Source organism: Oryctolagus cuniculus, chromosome 10 (assembly GCF_051225735.1).
Source record: "Oryctolagus cuniculus isolate XC-2025 breed Fujian yellow rabbit chromosome 10, ASM5122573v1, whole genome shotgun sequence".
Taxonomy (NCBI): domain Eukaryota; kingdom Metazoa; phylum Chordata; class Mammalia; order Lagomorpha; family Leporidae; genus Oryctolagus; species Oryctolagus cuniculus.
The window spans coordinates 64,119,493-64,141,006 of record NC_142876.1 but is presented as its reverse complement, the minus strand read 5'-3'; the positions used below and the strand labels follow the sequence as shown (position 1 = coordinate 64,141,006).

Below are 21,514 nucleotides of genomic sequence, written 5' to 3'. Positions count from 1 at the left end.
ACCAGGAAAAGCACCTGGCTCCTGGCTCCTGCCATCGGATCAGCGCGGCGGCCATTGGAGGGTGAACCAACGGCAAAGGAAGACCTTTCTCTCTGTCTCTCTCTCTCACTGTCCACTCTGCCTGTCAAAAAAAAAAAATTCAAAGGCCATGGCCAAGATAATTTCATGTAAAGTGGTTCCTCAGCAGAGAAGCCAGACAGATCTCCTGCCAATCCCAAGACACCCAACAGCAGTAGGTAGGGACGAACCCAAGACAAGAACTTGAAATGAAGTGAATGAACAGCCTGTTTTGGGAAGATTTCCTGGGTAGATGCCTGGGCTTGGAACCAAAAACAGACCTCAATACCAGGCTGATCTGGACTTCCATGAAAGACCTGGATAGGAAGGAGAATGAACAGAAAACATCAGCTTTGTATGCAATGAAGTCCTTCTCCTCTCTTTTGGCACCGAAGGTGTGTGCTTGAGCTTTAGTTGGAATGTGTTTCCCCTGCTCCAAAAGCACGTGTTAGACACTTACTTCCTAATGCGATGGAATTGAGAGGTGACATATGTAGGAGGTGACTGGGCCATGAAGGCACCATCATCTTGAATGGATTAACGCTGCTACCATGAAAGTGGGTTTGTTATCTGGAGAATAAAAGGATGTGTGTAGCCCCTTCGTGTTCATTCATTCTCTCTCTCCACCTGCACCCCCCTCTTACTCCTTCCCCCATGGGGTGACACAGCACAAAGGCCTTGCCAGCCTTGAGAATTGTAAGAAATACATCTCTGTTCTTTAGAAATTACTCAGTTGGGGGTATTTTGTTACGCCACACACAGTGGGCTGAGCTTGTGCGTGTGTGTGTGTGTGTGTACACTCATGCCTGTGTGCCAGGTAGAAGATCTCCAGGCAGAGGAAAGAACAAGACGTGGCTCTCTAAAGTAGAAGTCTTTCTCCGATGTCACACTGGAAAAAGAGAACATCTGTAGAAACTCATTGTTGTGTTTTCCCTAGTTTGGAAGAAGGTAAAAGATAGAATGGGAGGATAGCAAGGAAAACGAGAAAGGAAATAAAATAAACCCAGACTAAAGAGAATCCACAAGTAGGGGTAGGAGTATGGGTGTGCTGTGGGACCTAAGATACAGCTCAGCATCGTGTACTCCTTTGACATCTGGTAAAATTGAGAGGACCATGAATGACCTAATAGCAAGCTCTCCTCTCCACCGACTCTGCTGCCATGGTTAAGATCCACCAGCCACGCAATCCCCATCATTCAGAGGCCCCGAGGCAATTCCTGATCATGCCTTAGTAGTGGGTTTCACTTCCCTGCCAGCCTGTGGCATTATTCTAATAAGCCAATCACACACCTTCTTAGGGAACTGGGGACACCTGACTTTGTAGTACAGAGCCTGCAGCCCCAGGTAATTCACTTTGTGCCCCAGTGCACCTGACATGGGGCCCTGTGTAACATGCAGTGCCTTCTTCCCAAGGCTGTATGTGTGCTGGCCAATAAACTGCCATGGACTTCACCTGTTGTGTCTGGTGTCTCCCTCGTGGGAGAGTCTCTCCTCCAATGTATCAAACAGTAGGTAGAGTCAGGCAGGATAAAAGGCTCAGAGAACTCCCACTATTTGGTCATGGCACTAGCGGTGAGGCACTCGCCTCCTACTTTGGAGTATCTGGGTTTGACTCTGAGCTCTGAATCCGACTCCAGTTTCCTGTTAATGCAGACCCTGGGAGGCAGCATTTGATGGCTCCAATAGTTGGGTCCCTCCCACCCACATGGAAGACCTGGATTGAGCTCCTAGCTCCCAGATTTGGCCTCAGGCACTTGGGGAATAAATCAGTAGATGGAGTTCTCTTGTTTGCTCTCTCTGTCTCTCTCAAATAAATGAATAACTTTAATATTCATTAAATTAACTAATTAACTTTTAAAAAATCACAGAAAATGAAAATTAAAAAGAATGCAAGCCCTTATTCGAAAATTCTCGTGTCTACCCTGACTCGCTCCTCCTCTGGCTGACAGTGAGGCGGCCGCTGCGGTGAGGACAATGGGGAAAACAGAGTCAGTGTCCCGGTTCCAGTGTGGCATAAAAAGGCTTGGCACAGAAGGAACAGTGCAAAGGCTGAGGATACCAGAGGAACCTCGGTGTTCTTGGGAGAAATGTAACATTAGCCAACAAAATCACAGGTGAAATCCTTCAAACAGGACTGCTCACAGCCCAACGGACTACCCTCCCTTCTCCAGACATCAGTGAGCCCTCCGGCAACTGAGGGGCTACCGGACCACAAGCTGGCTCAGAATCCTGGAAGGGACCGAGGACCAGCCTGTGTTAGGACGTGAGAGTCAGGGGAGAGGAGAAGAAAACGTATAGAAATGAAACCTCATCAGCTCCATCTTGATGAGATTAAGGGAGGCACGGGGGTTATCCCTGAGACAGTGAAGAACGCCTCTTCCTTTGACAGGCAGGGAAAATAAAGTGTGTAAAGCTACACAGAAGGAAACGGCAAAGTGCAATGGAGGAAAGTTTCCACTCTAACTCGCCTGACATCATGAGTCCCAGGGGAGGCGAATGTCAGCTGCCCGGACCCTCTATGGGTCCTACAACGGGAATCCCAAGCCTTGTGCCACATGGTGCGGTGCACGGCACAGGACTCATCTCATAAACAGAGCTCTCACTGGCAGGGTTTCTTTGAAACCTGTACCAAAACGGACAAGATGGGCTCTGATGCAATATATGTTCTTCCTTGGCTGGATCACACATTTTCCCCACTTACTGATACACATTTAAGATGACAGAGTGCTGTTTCCCAGAAGATACCTGCATTGGAAATAACATAGCACTGTTTCCCAGAGGAAGGATACATTTAGAAAATAACTAAAATATCAAAATATTTCTTGTGGCCGGTGCTGCGGCTCAATAGGCTAATCCTCCACCTAGCGGCACCGGCACACCGGGTTCTAGTCCCGGTCGGGGCGCCGGATTCTTTCCCGGTTGCCCCTCTTCCAGGCCAGCTCTCTGCTGTGGCCCGGGGAAGGCAGTGGAGGATGGCCCAAGTGCTTGGGCCCTGCACCCGCATGGGAGACCAGGATAAGCACCTGGCTCCTGCCTTCGGATCAGCGCGGTGCGCCGGCCGCAGCGCGCCAGCCGTAGCGGCCACTGGAGGGTGAACCAACGGTAAAAAGGAAGATCTTTCTGTCTGTATCTCTCTCTCACTGTCCACTCTGCCTGTCAAAAAAAAAAAAAAAAAATTCTTGTGGTGAGAATTAAGTTTACGTTGAAGACCCACCGAGGGCAGCATAAGGTTTTTCCACTGTGAGTTCAACCAGGAGAACACAAGTTGAGCAGACAGCCTCCCCTACATTAGATTTCTGTCTGTGGCCATCACTGCACGTTCTTGTTACTGTTGTTATTGTAGGTCGAGGTAGGGCAGGTAGTTATTTGTGGATTTAGCCATTTACTTATTCATTCCTGAGTTTAAGAGTCTCTCTTTTTCTGCGCTGTTTCAAGGTAAGTAGCATCCTCTGCTCCAAGTGTCCCTGACTACCTCGAAAGTCTTACTTTTCCTAACCTGCTTACACTCAAGGCACCAGTTGACTACTTCTTCTGGGAACTGTTCTCATCTCTTCTCCATTAGGGTCCCACACAAAACAGGAGTTGGGATGCAACAAAAAAATCACCTGGCTATTGAGAAAAGCGAAAGTGCATTTTTATACAGGAATAGTCCCCCAAATTTAACTGTGATTTTTATCATGTGTTGAGCATAGTACATGTATGTTTGCACAGATTTGTGGAGAGAGCCAAAGCTATGACTGACTGCCTATGAATTAATCATAGCACTGGCCATTTACCAGGCAACAGTGAGAACTCGCTAAATGTCAATCACTATAACAGACATTATTCTCTGTGGAAGACAGTGTCTACTGTGTGCTCCAAATCCAGCCTGATGTCTTCCTTAACAGCATCTTGATATTGTTTACAGGAAGTTATATGTCCAACTAAAAATAAAATCAATGTTTCAGGCTCCCTTGCTACTAGGATGCTGGAGTTCTGAGCAAAGATGACAGATACCTGAAATTTCTACCAAGCTGGCTGTCCAGGAAAGGAAGGTTGGAGAAACAGAGACCACTGGTATAAGTTTTAGGAACATGGATGTGGTCCTGGAGTGGCCAGCCAACTTGTAAGCAAAAAGATGAAGGCTTCATGTGAAAGACATAATAACAATACAAAGAATCTGGATTCATGTTAAGAAAGAGGATCATCGGCCGGCGCCGTGGCTCACTAGGCTAATTCTCCGCCTTGCGGCGCCGGCACACCGGGCTCTAGTCCCGGTGGGGGCGCCGGATTCTGTCCCGGTTGCCCCTCTTCCAGGCCAGCTCTCTGCTGTGGCCAGGGAGTGCAGTGGAGGATGGCCCAAGTGCTTGGGTCCTGCACTCACATGGGAGACCAGGATAAGCACCTGGCTCCTGCTTTCGGATCAGCATGGTGCGCCCGCTGCAGTGCGCCGCCTGTGGTGGCCATTGGAGGGTGAACCAAGGGCAAAGGAAGACCTTTCTCTCTGTCTCTCCCTTTCACTGTCCACTCTGCCTGTCAAAAAAAAAAAAAAAAAAAAAAAAAAGATGATCATCTACTACTACTATTAGCTTCTTGTGAAGAGAAAAACAATCCCATATAACTTTTTGATTTATCGAGTTTTCTGTTATATGCCATCAAATATATTCATAAATAATATAATCACATTTTAAAATCATGCTGTATACAACTGTATTTTTATAGTCAATTATGAATAAGTTCCACCTTTAGTTAGTTGCTTATCAATTAAGAAATTACATATAAATGAAACTGAATATTTTCTACAAACAAAGGAATATTTAATTCATGTCTTTGTAATATGGAAAAATGCATTGGATACCAGGGTTCTGCTTGAGATGACTAGGTACATAGGTCACACGTAATGTATACAGAGATTTATTCAGCACTGTTCATTTACTGTATAAGAGCTCAGTCAAAACAAGGGTTAAATATTCTGTTCCTTTACTGTAAGAACTTCATTGAAAAATTAAATCTATTGGGTATTTAATGCAACCACAAAATATATTTGAGTCCGCAGGAATTGTTATTCTTCACCTTGCCCGTCCATGTCTTCTGTTTCCAGTAAAGATCATGTTCTACTTTCGTAATAAGAAAAAATGCATTTATTTTTTTGAAAGGAACAAATGCTATTGAAAAAAATAAGTACAAGAAAATTGGATCAGGACAGCAAATGCACATACCACTTTCTCCTTCCTCTGCAAATCACTCAAGGTGTCAAAAGAGATATCTTTTTAAAGGAGTAGATCTAAAAACCACTAAACATTTCCATTAGCAGAACTGAAATTGCTGGAAGCTCCTGGCAGATAAAAAGCTGGCAAGAACAGCTTGATAAAGGTAGAAAACCTCATCCTGGAGAAAGGCACACAAGAAAAACGAGCAGAAGATGGATGCTGACCCAGGGGAAGTACATACTTAGGAACGAAAATAAAAAGAGCAGGGAGACATCCACAACTCAGAGGGTGATAACAAAAGTAACAGGAAAAAGAGGCCACGTAGACCCTTTCATTCCTCAAACACTGAAGAGCAGGCAGCAGCTAACCCTGCGAGAGGAAGTGAGTGCTGCCCCAGTTGCCCCGGTGGTGTTCACAGCTGTGGGAGGGAGAGAATGGGGTCATGTACAGATGCAAGGTTGAATGGCACTTCATGCTGGACGTTCAAGGAGGCTATGGGTAGAAGTACAAAAAGGGGGATTCAATTTGCTTGAAAAGGAAGCAAATTATAGTTTTTCAGGTTTCTTTTTTCTTTAGCATTGAAGCCACATTTATGTGTTTTAAAGTGCCGTATAACAACTGACACACTTCTCCACACACATGGGTCCACATTCCTATTCCTAGGAGAGTTCTTGGGACATAGAAGTGCTACACAATTGCGTAGGAAATATACAGTCATGACCTAGATACTATTGTTTTGCTATTATATTGAATGTTAGATTTCCCAAAAAAGGCTCATGTGTTAAAGGCTTGATCCCAAAAGTATCATGTTAGTGGTACTAGGGTAGAACTTCATCTATTTATGGTGTTTAGACACGGGGCCTTGGAGAGATGTTTGGAGTACACTGAGTTGTCAGGGTGGAGACCCCAGGTGAAGTTCTGGTGGTATTACAAGAGAACAGGACATAGACACAGATACAGACAGAGACATAGACACGGACGCAGGCACTCCCTCCGGTCACGCAGTGTTCTGTGCTGCAAGAATGCCAACACCAGAGGCTAAACCAATGAGACCCGTCCAGTCCTGGACTAAGGGGACCTCCAGAACCATGAGCCAAACTAAACTTCTCCTTCCTTGGTAAGTAGCTCGTCTCGGGTATTTCACAGTAGCACCAAAAATCTGACTAACGTACTCTAAGAATCAAGAAATCAATGTAGTTCTCCATTTATAAATATAAATCAGTTTATTGACCAATAGCAATGGGAAAGAAAAGCAATGAGGCTTAAAATAAATGAATGGCCCTGAGGGAAAAGAGAGAGCTTTGGAGTTTACAGTTTAAAATTAGCACCTCCACAGTGCTGAGAAACTCTGGCCACTAAGAAACAAGAACAGACTGCTGTAATAACAGAAGAATGAGGGAAAAAGAGGGACTTCAGTAAATTAGCAACAGGATTTCCGAATTTTTAATAATTAATGAAAAGAGTAAATGCTGATGCCACAATGACCAAACTACTGACATAATAAATGGGGTTGATATCCAGGAAGGCAGAACACACACACACACACACACACACACACACACACATATATTCTGAAGGAAAGTCATTTGAGCATGGAATTTTATGTTTATAAAAAGAAGAAAATGACCAATATAGCCTACATATCTTTTTTAAATGATTAAATTTATATCCTTACTAGATAATCATGCTGGGTCAAATTCCTATGTCTAGGATTAATACAAAATCTCCTTATGAAATTTATGTTAAGTTTCCATTAAGTGAAATGGAAAATTTGATACCAAAGAAATATATCCAGAGTAGAAAAGGATGAGAGAGAAATCAGTCAGACAGAGTATTGGAGAAGAACAAGAAGAAAGAAGAGGAGGAGGAGGAAGAAAGAGGAGGATGACGAAGAGAAAAAGCAGGAGAGGAAGAAGAGATAGCAGCGGCACACACACACAGAGACCAGGACAGAGACACAGAGCCAGAGAAAGAGCGAGGGAGGAACTGGTGCTCATGCGGTCAAACTTCAACAGGAAACTGAAAACATTTCTTTACTTGCAGAAATAGCTGTGAAATTTTTTAGAGAAGAAAAATCTGTGAAGATGCCTATTAGGTTTGATATACTGTAAATGCAGCATTTTTAAATAGGAAGTTTATATGTCTTTTTCATTTTTCTGATGAGGAACAATTTAAATTTTTTAAGCAGCCAGGCTTTTATTTCTCTAGGTACCCAATTTCCCAGAGTACTATAGTATCTTTATTTTAACTTTTATTTAATAGATATAAATTTCCAAAGTACAACTTTTGGATTATGGTGGCTTTTTCCCTCCATAACCACCCTCCCACCTGCATTCCATCTCCCACTCCCTCTCCCATCACATTCTCCATCAAGATGCATTTTCAATTATCTTTATATACAGAAGATCAATTTAGTATATACTAAGTAAAGATTTCAACAGTTTGCACCCACACAGAAACACAAAGTATAAAGTACTGTTTGAGTGCTAGTTATACCATTAATTCACATAGCACAACACATCAAGGACAGAGATACTACATGGGGAGTAAGTGCACAGTGACTCCCATTGTTGATTTAAAACTGACACTCTTATTTATGACATCAGTAATCACCTGAGGCTCTTGTCATGAGTTGCCAAGGCTATGGAAGCCTCTTGAGTTCGCCAATTCTGATCTTATTTAGACAAGGTCATAGTCAAAGTAGAAGTTCTCTCCTCCCTTCAGAAAAAGGTACCTCCTTCTTTGATGGCCCGTTCTTTCCACTGGGATCTCCCCCACAGAGAACTTTCATTTAGGCTTTTTTTTTTTTTTTTTTAACCACAGTGTCTTGGCTTTCCACGCCTGAGAAACTCTCATGGGCTTTTTAGCCAGAGCCAAATGCCTTAAGGGCTGATTCTGAGGCCAGAGTGCTATTTAGGGCATCTGCCATTCTATGAGTCTGCTGTGTATCCCGCTTCCCATGTTGGATCATTCTCTCCTTTTTAATTCTATCAGTTAGTATTAGCAGACACTAGTCTTGTTTATGTGATCCCTTTGACACTTAATCCTCTCATTAAGATCAATTATGAACTGAAACTGATCACTTTGACTAGTGAGATGGCATTGGTTATAGTATCTTTCTATTCCTTGGAATATGTGGTCAGTCCTTTGTATCAGACCAGGTCTCTGCCTTAGTTCTCCCTCACTTCACTCCAGAAATGGGGGTTCCCTAGGAAGACTGCATGGAGAGAGAAGGTAGGTGAACAGCAGAGACCCAGGCCGTTCAAATGTGCCCACCTAGGCCCTCTCTCTGCGCTTCCTGGAGCTGATGCCCAGTATTTGACTGCACCTGCATCTCTCCGAGAAACAAGAGAAGAATCATTTATTTTTATACTTAAAGGCTTGATGAGTGGGACTGGAATTGTGCTGCAGTGGGTGAAGCCATCACTTCTTTTTTTTTCTTTTTGACAGGCCGAGTGGACAGTGAGGGAGAGAGACAAGAGAGGAAGGTCTTCCTTTTTCCGTTGGTTCACCCCCCAGTGGCTGCACACCGTGCTGATCCAAAGCCAGGCACCAGGTGCTTCTCCTGGTCTCCCATGCGGTGCAGGGCCCAAGGACTTGGGCCATCCTCCACTGCACTCCTGGGCCACAACAGAGAGCTGGACAGGAAGAGGAGCAACCGGGACAGAATCTGGCGCCCTGACCGGGACTAGAACCCAGTGTGCCGGCACTGCAGGTGGAGGATTAGCCTAGTGAGCCGCGGCGCCAGCCAAGCCATCATTTCTGACATGAAGCATCCCTTATTGGAACCAGGCCCATCCCCAGCTGTCACAGCCATTGGAGGAGAGAACCATTGGACGGCAGATCTCCCTCTCCCTTTCTCCCTTTTTCCCTCTCCCTCTCTCTCTCTCTTTCCCCATGTGTGTGCATGTGTGTGTGTGTGTGTGTCTCCCTCTCTCTCTCTGTCACTCTGCCTTTCAAATATTTAAATAAATCTTAAAAAAAAGACTCAATGAGTAAGTGCCCATTTTATCTTCCCCTTCTAGGTTTAAAACAAACAAACAAAATTAGAAGAAAGAATTATTAATGTCTTCAATACAAAGAAATAATACATGTTTGAGGAGAAATGCTTACCCTGATTTGAACTTTATACAGTGTATGTCTGTATTGAAATAGCACCTAACACTCCATAAATATGTACAGCTTACGCATCAACTGAAATCGAGAATCCTACACAAAAATTTTTTATCTTCTATTTTATGTTCTTATTTACTTGAGAGGCAGAGAGAAAGTGAGCATGCACATGTGACAGAGAAACACAGACAGAGAGACAGACAGAGGGAAAGTTCTCATCCACTGGTTTACTGCCTAAGTGCTCACAACAGCCAGGACTTGGCTGGGGTTGGGACAATGCTGGGAACTAGGTACTCAATCCAAGTCTCATACATAGTGGCAGGACTCAATTACTTGAGCCATCCCAAATGCTCCATGGATCTGCAATGGCAGGAAAAGGCGGCCAGGAGCCAGAGCTAGAAACTGAAGTTGGGTATTTGACTGTGGGACACACACATCTTCACTGCGAACCAAGCTAAATACCTACTCCTAGCGTGCCACTTTTATATATTACTGGAAGTTCAAAGCTTTAGGAAGCCTGAAATGGGCAGCTGTTAATCTGATGAGCAACTGGAAGATTCAGGAAACAACAACAAAACAACCTGTAGTCCTGCTCTTTTCACATTTTGCTAAAGAGAAGAACAAAAACCTCAGTCCAAAGTAGCTAGAAAGAGAAGTGGAAAAGGAAGCAGGTAGACAAAGTTTTTAGGATCTGTTCAAGCTGATCCTAGAGACAACTGAAAAAACAACCCAGAAGGACATTTAAGCTGGCAGGACAAGCCTTTCTTTGATAGGCATCTTGGCTAGGATACCTGTAGCTGATGTCTTTGACTAAAGTTGTGGGAGTCACCTTTACTCAATCATAGCTACAGAGGAAACCAAAACCATGCAGAAAGGTTTCGACTATGCCAGAAGTTTAAACTCATTACACTTAGCTCAGGGTATAACACATATGGCAGAAGACTCTGGAACTATGTTGTTCAAGACTTAAGCTGTGACTATTTAGATTCAAATAAAGTAAGATGAAACAAAATTTAAAATCCCATTCCTACATTAGCCACGTTTAAGTGCTGGTAGCCACAATATGACTGGGGGCTCCAATACTGGACAACAAAGGAATGCATCGTTTCCATCACTGCATGAAGTTCTGAAGGATAGTGCGGTGCGAGGACACTATTAGTAGAGATGCAAAGGTGAACTGGAGCTATGTGGGCTGTCCTGACAACTGCCCAGTGCAATGAACACACCTAAGAGAAGGAACAACCTACAGACAACCTAAAGTAACCAAAATTGGAGACTGTCTTCAACTGTGATTTCTACCCAATACCCTTCAAGCTTGATGTCATTCTTGATATTATAAATAAATGGAAGATGAACCTAAATCACCGGTATCAACAAAGAAGGGCAATACCTTAGGTATGGAGGGAGAGATTGCGGTATGGAGGATACAGATGGCCAGCTTACGTCTAGATCTGTACAGTTTTGCACAATGCTATCTAGCTTTTATATGAAACCTAGAATGGACCCAGCCGTTTCCAATACTTCTTCCATCCCAGCCCCCCACCCAACACCCCCAGCAAAAATGAAAGCAAACACCTTTTGAAGCATGTACATTACTTACAGGAGATTCACTGGCTCCAAAGATGTCTCTGACGTCTCTGACAGAGTGCTTATTCTTTTTCCTCATGGTCTGAGTATAGGTGTTATATCTCTTTTTCACTGCAGCTGCTTGGGTCCGAGTCAACGTAGAGAGCAAGGCTTTTCCATCTTCCTCTTCATCGCCTGAGATCAGAGTTGATAAGCCCACGTCTTGCAACCACTCTGCTTCAAGCTCACCCTCTGTAAGATAACATCACCAAGCGAAAGTTAGAGTATGTACTTGCAGGTGATATATGTACCTGCAGGTCTGCACAGAACAGACAGTAAGAAATATTAGTAAGCAACTTAAGATTCTATTTTGTATATTTTTCTATAGCAATAGCTGGAAAGGAAAAGAATGAATGAAAAGTCTGTATTGTATTTCTTAAATAAGTTGAATTTTAAAGTATTTTCTAGCCAAGTGAGATTGGAAGATTGGAAAAGGTAATTTTCCTTGACAATGGATTAAATAATAATATAAGTAATGGATTATCAATTTCAAAAAATGGTGAAGTAAGAATATTGACTTTAAAATCTTAATAGATAAAAGTGTGGGTTAATATAACACTAAAGAGTTTTCAATCACTGAAATGCAAGTTGAAATCTCAGTACCAACACTTATTGGCTGAGTGATTTTGCAAAGTACTAAGTATTCTCTCACCAAAATGGGGGTAGTAAAATCCCATGATTTTACAGCTGGCGCTGTGGCTTAGTGGGTAAAAGCTGCTGCCTCCAGCATCAGCATCCCATACAAGAACCAGTTCAAGTCCCAGCCGCTCCATTTCCAATCCAGTGCCCTGCTAAATTAGCACCTGGGAAAGCAGTAGAAGATGGCCCAAGTCCTTGGGCCCCTGCACCCATGTGGGGGACCTGAAAGAAGCTCCTGGCTCCTGGCTTTTGATCAACCCAGCTCTGGCCATTGCAGCCATCTCGGGGGAAGTGAACCAGCAGATAGAAGATCTCTCTCTCTCTCTCTCACTGGAAGTCTGCCTTTTAAATAAATAAATAAATCTTTTAAAAAATTCCTGTGATTTTGTGTTGCCTTTGCATCCATCTTGAGCAAAGGTTTAACTTTGTCACTCAGGACTCAGTCAGCCTTGACACTGTTACCTGTTCTCTACCTCTTCCCAGTTCCCAGCTGTGGCCTCCTAGTGACTGCCTCCCTGTGGGTAGCAACACACAATGACTGACCCCAGTGATTCTCACGCCCTAGCATGGACTATGTAGGGATGTCACAGGGGCTGCCTCCTAGTTACAGTTTGACTCTATATAACTTGGGCCCTCTTGCTCTCTAACCTCACCAGTTGCATCTCCCCTCAGGATCCCCTCTGGTAACATCCCACTGGTAACATCCCACTGGTAACATCCTAGACTCCAACAAAGGCTCTGGCCCTCAGCTCCCTCTCTCTTGCTCCCCAGACTCTGGCTGAATGTACAGGTCCTGAGTGTCTCACCTAACACACTTGAAACTTTCCTGGTCAGGGCTCTTTAAGAGAGTGGCTATTTCAGTAGGAATAATCAGGACAAAGGTCAGACCAGAGCCACGGGACATTTGCCGGGATAAACAAGATTCCAATGAGATGGACACCTGGTCTTGGGTCAGATATTTAAGCATCAAGGCAACCACAGGATAAAGAAACATTTTCCCCAAAAATGCACACCGGAAACATTCCTGTCTACCTCCCCTGCAGCCCCATTAGGACAGGGGGAGCGCTCACAGCCATTCTCCTGAGAAGAGCTCAGGACAGAGTAGTAGTAAATATGACAGTGGGACCAAGGTGGACGAAAGTACTACATGGTCATAAGAATTTGTTTTAATCAAAGTATTTATGACAGAGGGCAAGCAACCTGGAACAAAGCAGGTATGCAACAGATGTTTATTCTCTGACTTTTCTCCTTATTCTGAACATCAGCTAATCATTCCTTTTTTTTTTTTCAGAAAGCAAATAAAAAAATCTGAAATTCATCAGTGTGAATGAACTGCTGTTATAAACTAGATGTGCCGAAATACAAGGATTTCAGAAAAAGACAATATCTTATAACAGAAAAATTACATGCATTTCTTGGAACTATACCAACAGACATTACCTGATGAAGACTGTACAAGGAGCACATGAGACTGATTTTACACAGTATGTGAAAGCACACTTACACTACTGCATCACTGTGGATAAACACGGCCAATTTCTTAACTAGGCAAGTATTTTATGTGTTGTCTTGTTATTACTATGCATTTGCTTTGTAAGCCATCCTTTTAACAGAAAATGTAAAGGTGAATTTACGATGAGCAGTCTTCCTCTAAAACAATGAGCCTTTTAAATTATTGATTTACACCTTGGAAGTCCTCCTTCACTTAAGCTTCACTTAAGATTTTTATTTCTGAAGACAGCATTTATAAATATAGCTTATGATCTGGAATTTTCTTCCCTCCACCTCTGTAAAGAGTAATGAAAATTAAAGGAAGGAGAAATTGGTAGGGCCAGAGTTAATATAAACTAGGATGAGGATTATTTAAATCCTTGGACTCAGACTGCAGCACGCAGAAGATATGTTTTCCACAGCTAGAAAACATCTCTGGCACATTTAAGTGTTACCACTGCTTGTTGAATTAAGTACAATGCAATCCAACGCCCATTACTCCAACTGCCTAATATGTAAGTTCAATACAGAATACCCTTGGCATTTCAGTCTCACATATCTAACTGCATACTCAGTATTACTTGGTTCTCAGTCATATGTCACTTTCAGTAAGTTCAGACCTGAACTTGCATTCTTCATTCTCAACTCCAGACCTCATTAGTAGTCCACATTTCAATAAACAAAAACCACTATCCAAGTAATATGGCAAGCAAACAACCCAGGAGACAATTTTGACATCTCCCTCATTTTCATGCATCAACTCCAACACATTGCCAGGAACTATGGATAACATCTGCTTATTATTTCTCAAAACCACCCACCTTTCTTTATCTCTTCCACTATGGCCCTGGTCAAAGCTACCAACATCCCTCACCCAACTGCTGCAACAGACTTAAACACTTTTTTCCTGCATCCACACTTGATCCCCTAAGGACCCAGTTTCCAGATGGTAACAAAATGAAGCCTTAAATAAAATAAAATGTTAAACCCATGGGCCTTTTGCAATTAATATTCCAATTCGCCTTGCCTTTTAGGATTAAGAATAAAACTTCATCATGGTCTATAAGCTATGAAGCAGCTTGAATTTCTAGATACACTCACCCTCTGTTCCCCAGTGATACTGGCCTACTTTCAACTCCTCAAGCACTCCATGCTCACCTTATCACAAAGGCCTTTGGACACGCCAGTCCTTTCTGACCCCACTATTATTGGCCCACTCAGTTTTTCAGATCTCAGTTTAGGCATCTCTTCCTCAACTAAGTCTTTTTCCCCCACATCTATTAGACAAGACCATGACCTACTGCTACCAATCACAATACTGCTGCGTTTCTTTTCCCTTCAAATAATTCCTGCAATCTATCTATTATATTACACCACTAATTACTTTCTTTTCTACAAGATTAACTCCATGAGGAAAGGAAACCTTTCTGCTTTTCCTTGTAACTGAACACCAACACATCACAAGGGTCTGGCACTTGCAGAACTAATTAACTAACACATTTTCTCTGAAAAATACAATTAAAGAAATTATTCAAATAAGTAGGAAATGATGACTCTGAAACAGAAACTTTTAGGGGCCAGCAGTGGGTTAAGCCACTGCTTATGGTGCTGGCATCCCGTATCAGGGTGCTGGTTGGGGTCCCAGTTGCCCTGCTTTCATTCCATCTCCCTGCTAATAGGCCTGGGAAGGCAGAAGAAGACAGTCCAAGTACTTGGGTCCCTACCACCCACATGGGAGACCTGGATGGAGTTCCAGCCTCCGGACTTCTGCTAGCTCAGCCCTGTGTATTGCAGCCGTTTGGGGGAATGGACCAGATGGAAGATATCTCTGTTTCTCCCTCTCTCACTCTGCCTTTCAAACAAAAAAGAATGCTTTTTAGAAAGGAGCAGCTAATTAATACTATGTGATGAAAAAACATAAACTTTAAAAAATAAGCTTGACTATCATATATTTCATTCCGTGTGAAAGTCTACCAGCTTAGTAAATCTGTAGGGGAAAGAGATAAAAAGGAAATAAAATCTTCCAGTACAGATGAAATAGCTTGCATCAAAATAACAGTCCTCTCTATAATGGTTATGAACTCTGAACAAAATACATAAAATAACTACTATTTGAAGATACTGGAGAAGAACTAAGTGCATGTAGGAACTGAAATAATTATAAAAAAAAATGCTGGATGAGATCCACATGTACATCACGTCTCCATTAAGGTCACTCTCTATTAGGTATGGTAGGAGATGACAAGAGCTCAAACGTTCTATTTATTTGCAAAGTCAGAGGGTTTCCAGAAGTGTGGCTCCCCAGGGTGCCACACAGGAGATAGTTCTAACATCTATACATAAACTCTGGCCAAATTCTTGACAAAACCTTGAACTAGCAAGGTGTGTGGGACACTCCAAGCATCCCACTGAAAAATAACGGTTGAGGGATGAAATAACATATCAAAATCACAGATGGTGCATATAGCAAGGAAGATGTTGGGAGTATGAGTCATCAGGTGAATTGCTAGACTGAAGATGAACTCCCTTTAGAGCAAGATGACAGAGTACAGTTGTCTCTTGGTGTTTGTATGGGGATTGGCTCCAGGGACCTGGCGGGGACCAAAATTCATGGATACTCAAGTCTTTTCTGATAAAGTGGGACAATCTTTGTAGATAACCGTGCATATTCTTGTGTATACTTTAGCTTATCTCCAGAGTACTGATAACACCTATATACTGTAAATACTGTATAAAAACTGGTTAAGCTGTGTTTATTAAATAATGATAAGCTGAACCCAAAGAAGGAGAGAGGAAGAGGGAGAGGGAGGAAAGAGAGAGAGAGAGAGAAAGCGAGAGAGAGCAACTTATCAAGAGAAAAAGTAGTCAGTAGAAAGTGACTCTGAAATGACTTTGGTGCAGGGCAAGGACTTTAAAGTAGCTATTATATCTATGCTCAAGAATATAAAGGAACAGATGCTCAATATGAGTGAACAGACAAAAAAAATCTCAACAAATAAATGTAAATGAAAAGCATAAAAAGGAATTACAATGTAAATTCTAGAACTAGAAACTAAAATACATTAAATTTAAAAATTAGCTGCAATGGGCTTAATAGCATATTAGAGGCTTTAAAAGAAAGGTCAGTGAACTTGAAAATAGTTCAAAGAAATTATCCAGTCTGAAAGATACGGAGAAAAATATTTTTTAAATATTTAAAATAGAACCCCAATGACCTATGGGACAATGCTAAGTTGTGTAATATGCATGGAACAGTAGTTTTAACAGAGAGAGATGAGTGAATGCTGGAAAAAAAAAGTTTTTGAAGAAAGAATGTCTGAAGAACCAAGTAGGAAGGTTGTATACAAAAGAAACCACAGTAAGTAACCTTAAAGTGAATCTGCTGAAAATCAAAGGTGAAACGAAAATTCTGGAAGTAGTCAGAGCAAAACAATTCATTACATATGGGGAACAACAATGCGAATGCATCGACTCCTCATCAAACAATGTAAGGCAGAAGACAACAGAATGACATCTTGAAAATACTGAAAGAAAAACAAAAAACCTGTGAATCCACAATTACATAGCCAGCAACAAATATCCTCCAAGAATGAAGGTGAAATATAGTCATTACCAGATGAATACCAATGGCCAGAATTCATCCCTAGCACACTTGCTCTGTAAGATCTGCTGCAGGAAGCTCTGTGGTTTAAAGGGAAAGATGATCAGACAGAAACTTGGGTGTATAAAAGAGAAGGAGTGGAAATGTTAAATGTGTGGATACTAATAAGGAGTGGAAATGTTAAATGTGTGGATACTAATATTTTAAAAGGTATGCAGCTACTTCCTCATCCCCAAATTTCAGTCCTGAAGCCTAAAACCACTAGTTGGGGCACAGGAAGACAGCCTTCTATGCAGAGAGGTACTCTGAACTGGAATGTTGGATCCAAGTGCAAGGGGAAGAGAAACCAAGAGAGGACAAGTAAACTTGGGGGCCTCTAGGGGGATGGATCAAATATGCCCTCATTCACTATCAGAGCACCAGTTCAACTCCTGGCTACTCCGTTTCTGATCCAACTACTTGCTAATGTGCCTGGAAAGCAGAATATGATGGCCCAACTACTTGGGCTCCTTCCACCCACATGAGAGACCCTGATAAAGTTCCTGCTCCTGGCTTCAACCTGGCCCAGCCCAGGCTGTTGTAGCCATTTGGAGAGTGAACCAGTGGATGGAAGATCTCACGCCCTCTCTGTCATACTGCCTTTCAAATATATAAATAAGTAAAATTTTAAAGATTAATTATTTATTTGAAAGGGTTACAGAGAGAGAGAGAGGGAGATACAAAGAGAGGTCTTCCATTTGCTGGTGCACTCGCCAAATGGTTGCAATGATCAGGACTGGGCCAGGCTAGAGTTAGGAGCTAGAAGCCTCTTCAGGTCTCCCCTGTGGGTGCAAGGGCCAAGCACTTGGGCCATCCTTTACTGCTTTCCCAGGCACAGTAGCAGAGAGTGGGATTGGAAGTGGAGCTGCCAGAACACAAAAGGGTGTTCATATGGGATGCTGGTATCACAGGTGGTGGCTTTACCTGCTACACCACATTGCCAGCTCTGATAACTAAATCTTTAAAAATAAGATAATTTATAAAGGCCAGTCATTTGGCCTAGTGGTTAGGACACATGTTAATCCTATATTTGAATGTCTGGTTTGAGTCCTGACTTCATTTAATCCTATATTTGAATGTCTGGTTTGAGTCCTGACTTCCAATTACAGCTTCCTGCTAATGTGGACCCCAGGAGGCAGCGGTAATAGCGCAAATGATTCCCCTACACGGGAAATGCAGATTAGGTTCCTAGTCCCTAGCTTTGGCCTGGCCCAGCCCCAGCCACTGCAGGCAGTTGGGCAGTCAACCATCAGGTGTGAGTTCTGTCTGTCTCTTTGATTTTCAAATAAAAATAATCAAATTATAGTAAAATATAAACCCACTAAATAAACTAGTAGCACATTCTTATATAAAGAGATGATGTGATGTTGAATCGGATATTTACATAGCTTGAAAGTATCTCACAAGAAAGTAATTAATAATTATAAAATGGAAAATAATAACCACATTTGAGAGATCTTGCATATATTATCTTAAGAGATTAAAGTGAACATCATGAGTAATGAGACAAATCAAAACTGTGCATCTGTCAAAGGATAGAACAAGAAGAATAGAACATCATGACTCGCCAAAGCTGCATAGCCCACATCTGAACCACCAGGAAACATAGACAACTTCACAGCAGGAATATTCTGAAAAATGAACTGTCAACTTCAAAAGTGTCCAGGTCATAAAACCAAGGAAAGGCTACAAGACTGACCAGACTGTAAAGGAAAAAGGGACTGTAAAAAAACAGTCCCATAATGTAAATGCAACAAGCAACTCTAAAATAGAGGTTTTTTTTTTTTTTTTTTTTTTTTTTCAGTCATAGAAGTCAATACAGAGGCTGGTGTTGTGGCACAGCAGATAAAACTGCTGCCTATGATGCGGGCATCCCAACGTGGTTGCTGATTCATGTCCTGGCTGCTCCATTTCCAATCTAGCTCCCTACTATTGATCTGGGAAAAGCAGCAAAAGATGGTCCAAGTACTTGGGCCCCTGTTACCCACTTGGGAGGCCCAGATGAAGCTTTTGGCTCCTGGCTTCAGAATGGCCCAGCACCAGCCATTGCGTGCAGCTGGGGACTGAACCAATAGATAAAAGTTCTTTCTCTCTCTCTCTCTGTGTCATTAATTCTTCTTTTTTTTTTTTTTTTTTAAGATTTTGTTTATTTATTTGAGAGGTAGAGTTACAGAGAGAGAGAAGGAAGGACATAGAGAAAGGTCTTCCATCCACTGGTTCACTCCACAAATGGCTGCAATGGCTGGGACTGGGCTGATCTGAAGCCAGGAGCCTGGAGCTTCTTTTGGGCCTCCCATGCAGGTGCAGAAGCCCAAGCACTTGGGCCATCTTCCACTGCTTTCCCAGGCCATAGAGGAGAGCTCAATCAGAGGAGGAGCAGCCAGGATTCGAACTTGTGTCCATATGGGATGCCAGCACCTCAGGCAGAGGCTTAGCCTACTATGCCACAGTGCCAGTCCCTCTCTGTCACTCTTTCAGATAATAAATAATAAAAACATAAGTTAATATAGAAATGATTAACAGAACTTGAATGTGATCTGAGGATTGTCTGATAGTGTCAATGATAGGCATATCACGATGATTCTCTCTAATCAATCTAATACACACATGTAAAAGTCACCAAAGTTAGAATACTGTCTACTTAATGATAGCAAATCAAATCAATGGGCAGGTACACCATCCCTAAGTAGTGATGTGCAAGGGATCAATTTGAATTGTGTCAAGGTCTAGCCCACCTTCAAGTCAAGTCGTCATTGATAAAAGCCATTCTGAGCCAGCCCAGTGGATAGAAATCCAAGGCAGTAGGGTCACTGATAGCCTACCTCTACAAAGTTGCAGGTTAAACTCATGGTGGGATGACCTGTGCTTGGCAACAGAACAAGAGAGCGCAGCAAGAGCACAGCAGGAAAACACATCTAACCCATACCATCCACAGGCTTGACCTCGGCTGGCGGCTGCTCCTCCTGCCCTCCCAGGCTGTTCTCTTTGATACTTTCTATTTCCCGCCAGAAATCCTCCATGGAGGCGCTGTCTACGGAGGCTTGCGAGTTGGAGCGACTGAACGCAGGGCAATGTAGGGATTCATTGGAGAGCATCCTGTTAATTCTTCGGCAGCGAGGAATGGATTTTCTAAGGAAAGAATAATACAGGTGAGTGAGATTTGGTTACACAGTCACAAAGTTAAGTTTCAGTTTAACACCAAGGGAGAAATGGAGTTAGTGTGGTGGAATGGGATTCCTGGGAATAGTCTCTGTTCATTGGCAGATTTTCCTTTTTATTCTCTACGCTTCATAATGAGGGGCCACCCAGGAATTCACGTGAAAATCTGTTTTCTAATTTTCACACACTCATAAAATGAGAAATTAAACGTATGTATTAAAACATGCATAGTCAAAGCTTGCTCCAGTAAAGCATCTCAGACAACAACACAGAAGGGTAGTTTCCCCCATTAGGGTACTCAATGTAAAAAGGAAATAAAAAATAACAAGTATTGAGGATGTAGGTAGAGAAACTATTGGTGGAGGTGTAAAATGGCACACTCTATGGAAAATATGGCAATTCCTCAAAAAATTAAATATGGAATTATGACTTGATTTGGCAATGCCAATTCTGGGTACATTCCCAGAAGAATTGAAAGCAAAATCTTGCAGATTTTCTTGCATATCTATGACAATTATTCACAACAGTCAAAAGGTGGAAGCAACCAGGTGTCCATCAACAAACACATGGATAGGCAAACTGTGATATGTACGTGCAATGGGATACTTATTCATTCTTCAAAAGAAAGGAAAGTCCAATACATGCTACCATATGGATAAAATTGAGGGCTTTATGCCAAGTGGAAATAAGTCATTCACAAAATCACAAACCTGTCACTCCACTTAGATGAGGTATCTGGAGAAGTCAAATTCATAGAAAGGCAAAGTAGCCTGGTGGTGGCCAGGAGCTGGGGGGAGGGTGAACGGGGGGTTAACCGTTTCATGGGTATGGTTTCAGTTTTGACAGTGAGAAGAAGTCTGGAGGTGGATGGTAGGGACAGTTGCACAATACTATGAATGTGGATACCACTTAAAAATGGTTAAGGTGATAAATTTAATGTTACATTTATTTGTACAATTTTCTGAAATACAAAACATAAAATGTTTAAAGTTACTTGATGATGAGATAGTGAAATGTTCTGTAACGTTAAGTGAAAACTCTATACGAGGATGGGGGAGCGGAACAATGACCGGGGGCAGCCTGCCGTGGTCAGCTAGGGGAGAAGCAGATTGCCACCAAGGGAGGTTCTGGCCATAGAGGAGGGCAGCTTAGCCCCTGAGGGAACTCATTCCCTAAGAGTGCCACCACCAGTACAGGACACAAGCAGCCAGGGCAAAGCCTGCAGCTACTCGTGGGGCCCTCTCTTCCTGGGTCTGCTGCCAACACCAAGCGAACAAGCACTTGTGAAACCTTCACAACACAGAAGTATGCAACAGATGTCTGTTTCAAACAGCAAGACACACAGCAGGGTAGACAGATGCCAAATATTGAGATTTTGAGAGATTTTGGTGATTGACAAAAATAAAATCAAATACAAGGCTTCCATGATATATGAGTCACAAATATTACATTTCTTTGGAATGTGATGTTTGATGCACTGAAACACTTTGGTCCTCAGCCATTAAGATTGGATTGCTTTATACAGCAAAGCCTTCTGTCTGTTCTTGCTTTTTTCTTTTTTAATTTTCAAATTTGGTGTGAGTCTGCAAAGAACTTCCTT

The 21,514-nt window shown here is 42.5% G+C and overlaps 1 protein-coding gene across 10 annotated transcripts in view; it reads right to left on the bottom strand.

Annotated features, from left to right (window-relative positions):
• ARHGAP28 (Rho GTPase activating protein 28) overlaps positions 1 to 21,514 on the bottom strand; it is a 209,736-nt gene that overhangs the window by 71,901 nt on the left and 116,321 nt on the right. For 7 of the 10 annotated variants that reach the window (XM_089305313.1, XM_002713588.5, XM_089305311.1 and 4 more), the window contains 2 exons: positions 19,682 to 19,884; positions 10,960 to 11,177 (listed from right to left, as the gene is read on the bottom strand). In XM_089305313.1, coding sequence (XP_089161439.1) covers positions 10,960 to 11,177; positions 19,682 to 19,884 — 421 coding nt within the window. The remainder of the gene's footprint in view (positions 1 to 10,959; positions 11,178 to 19,681; positions 19,885 to 21,514) is intronic. The other 3 variants (XM_089305315.1, XM_089305316.1, XM_070050450.2) reach the window with 1 other exon arrangement.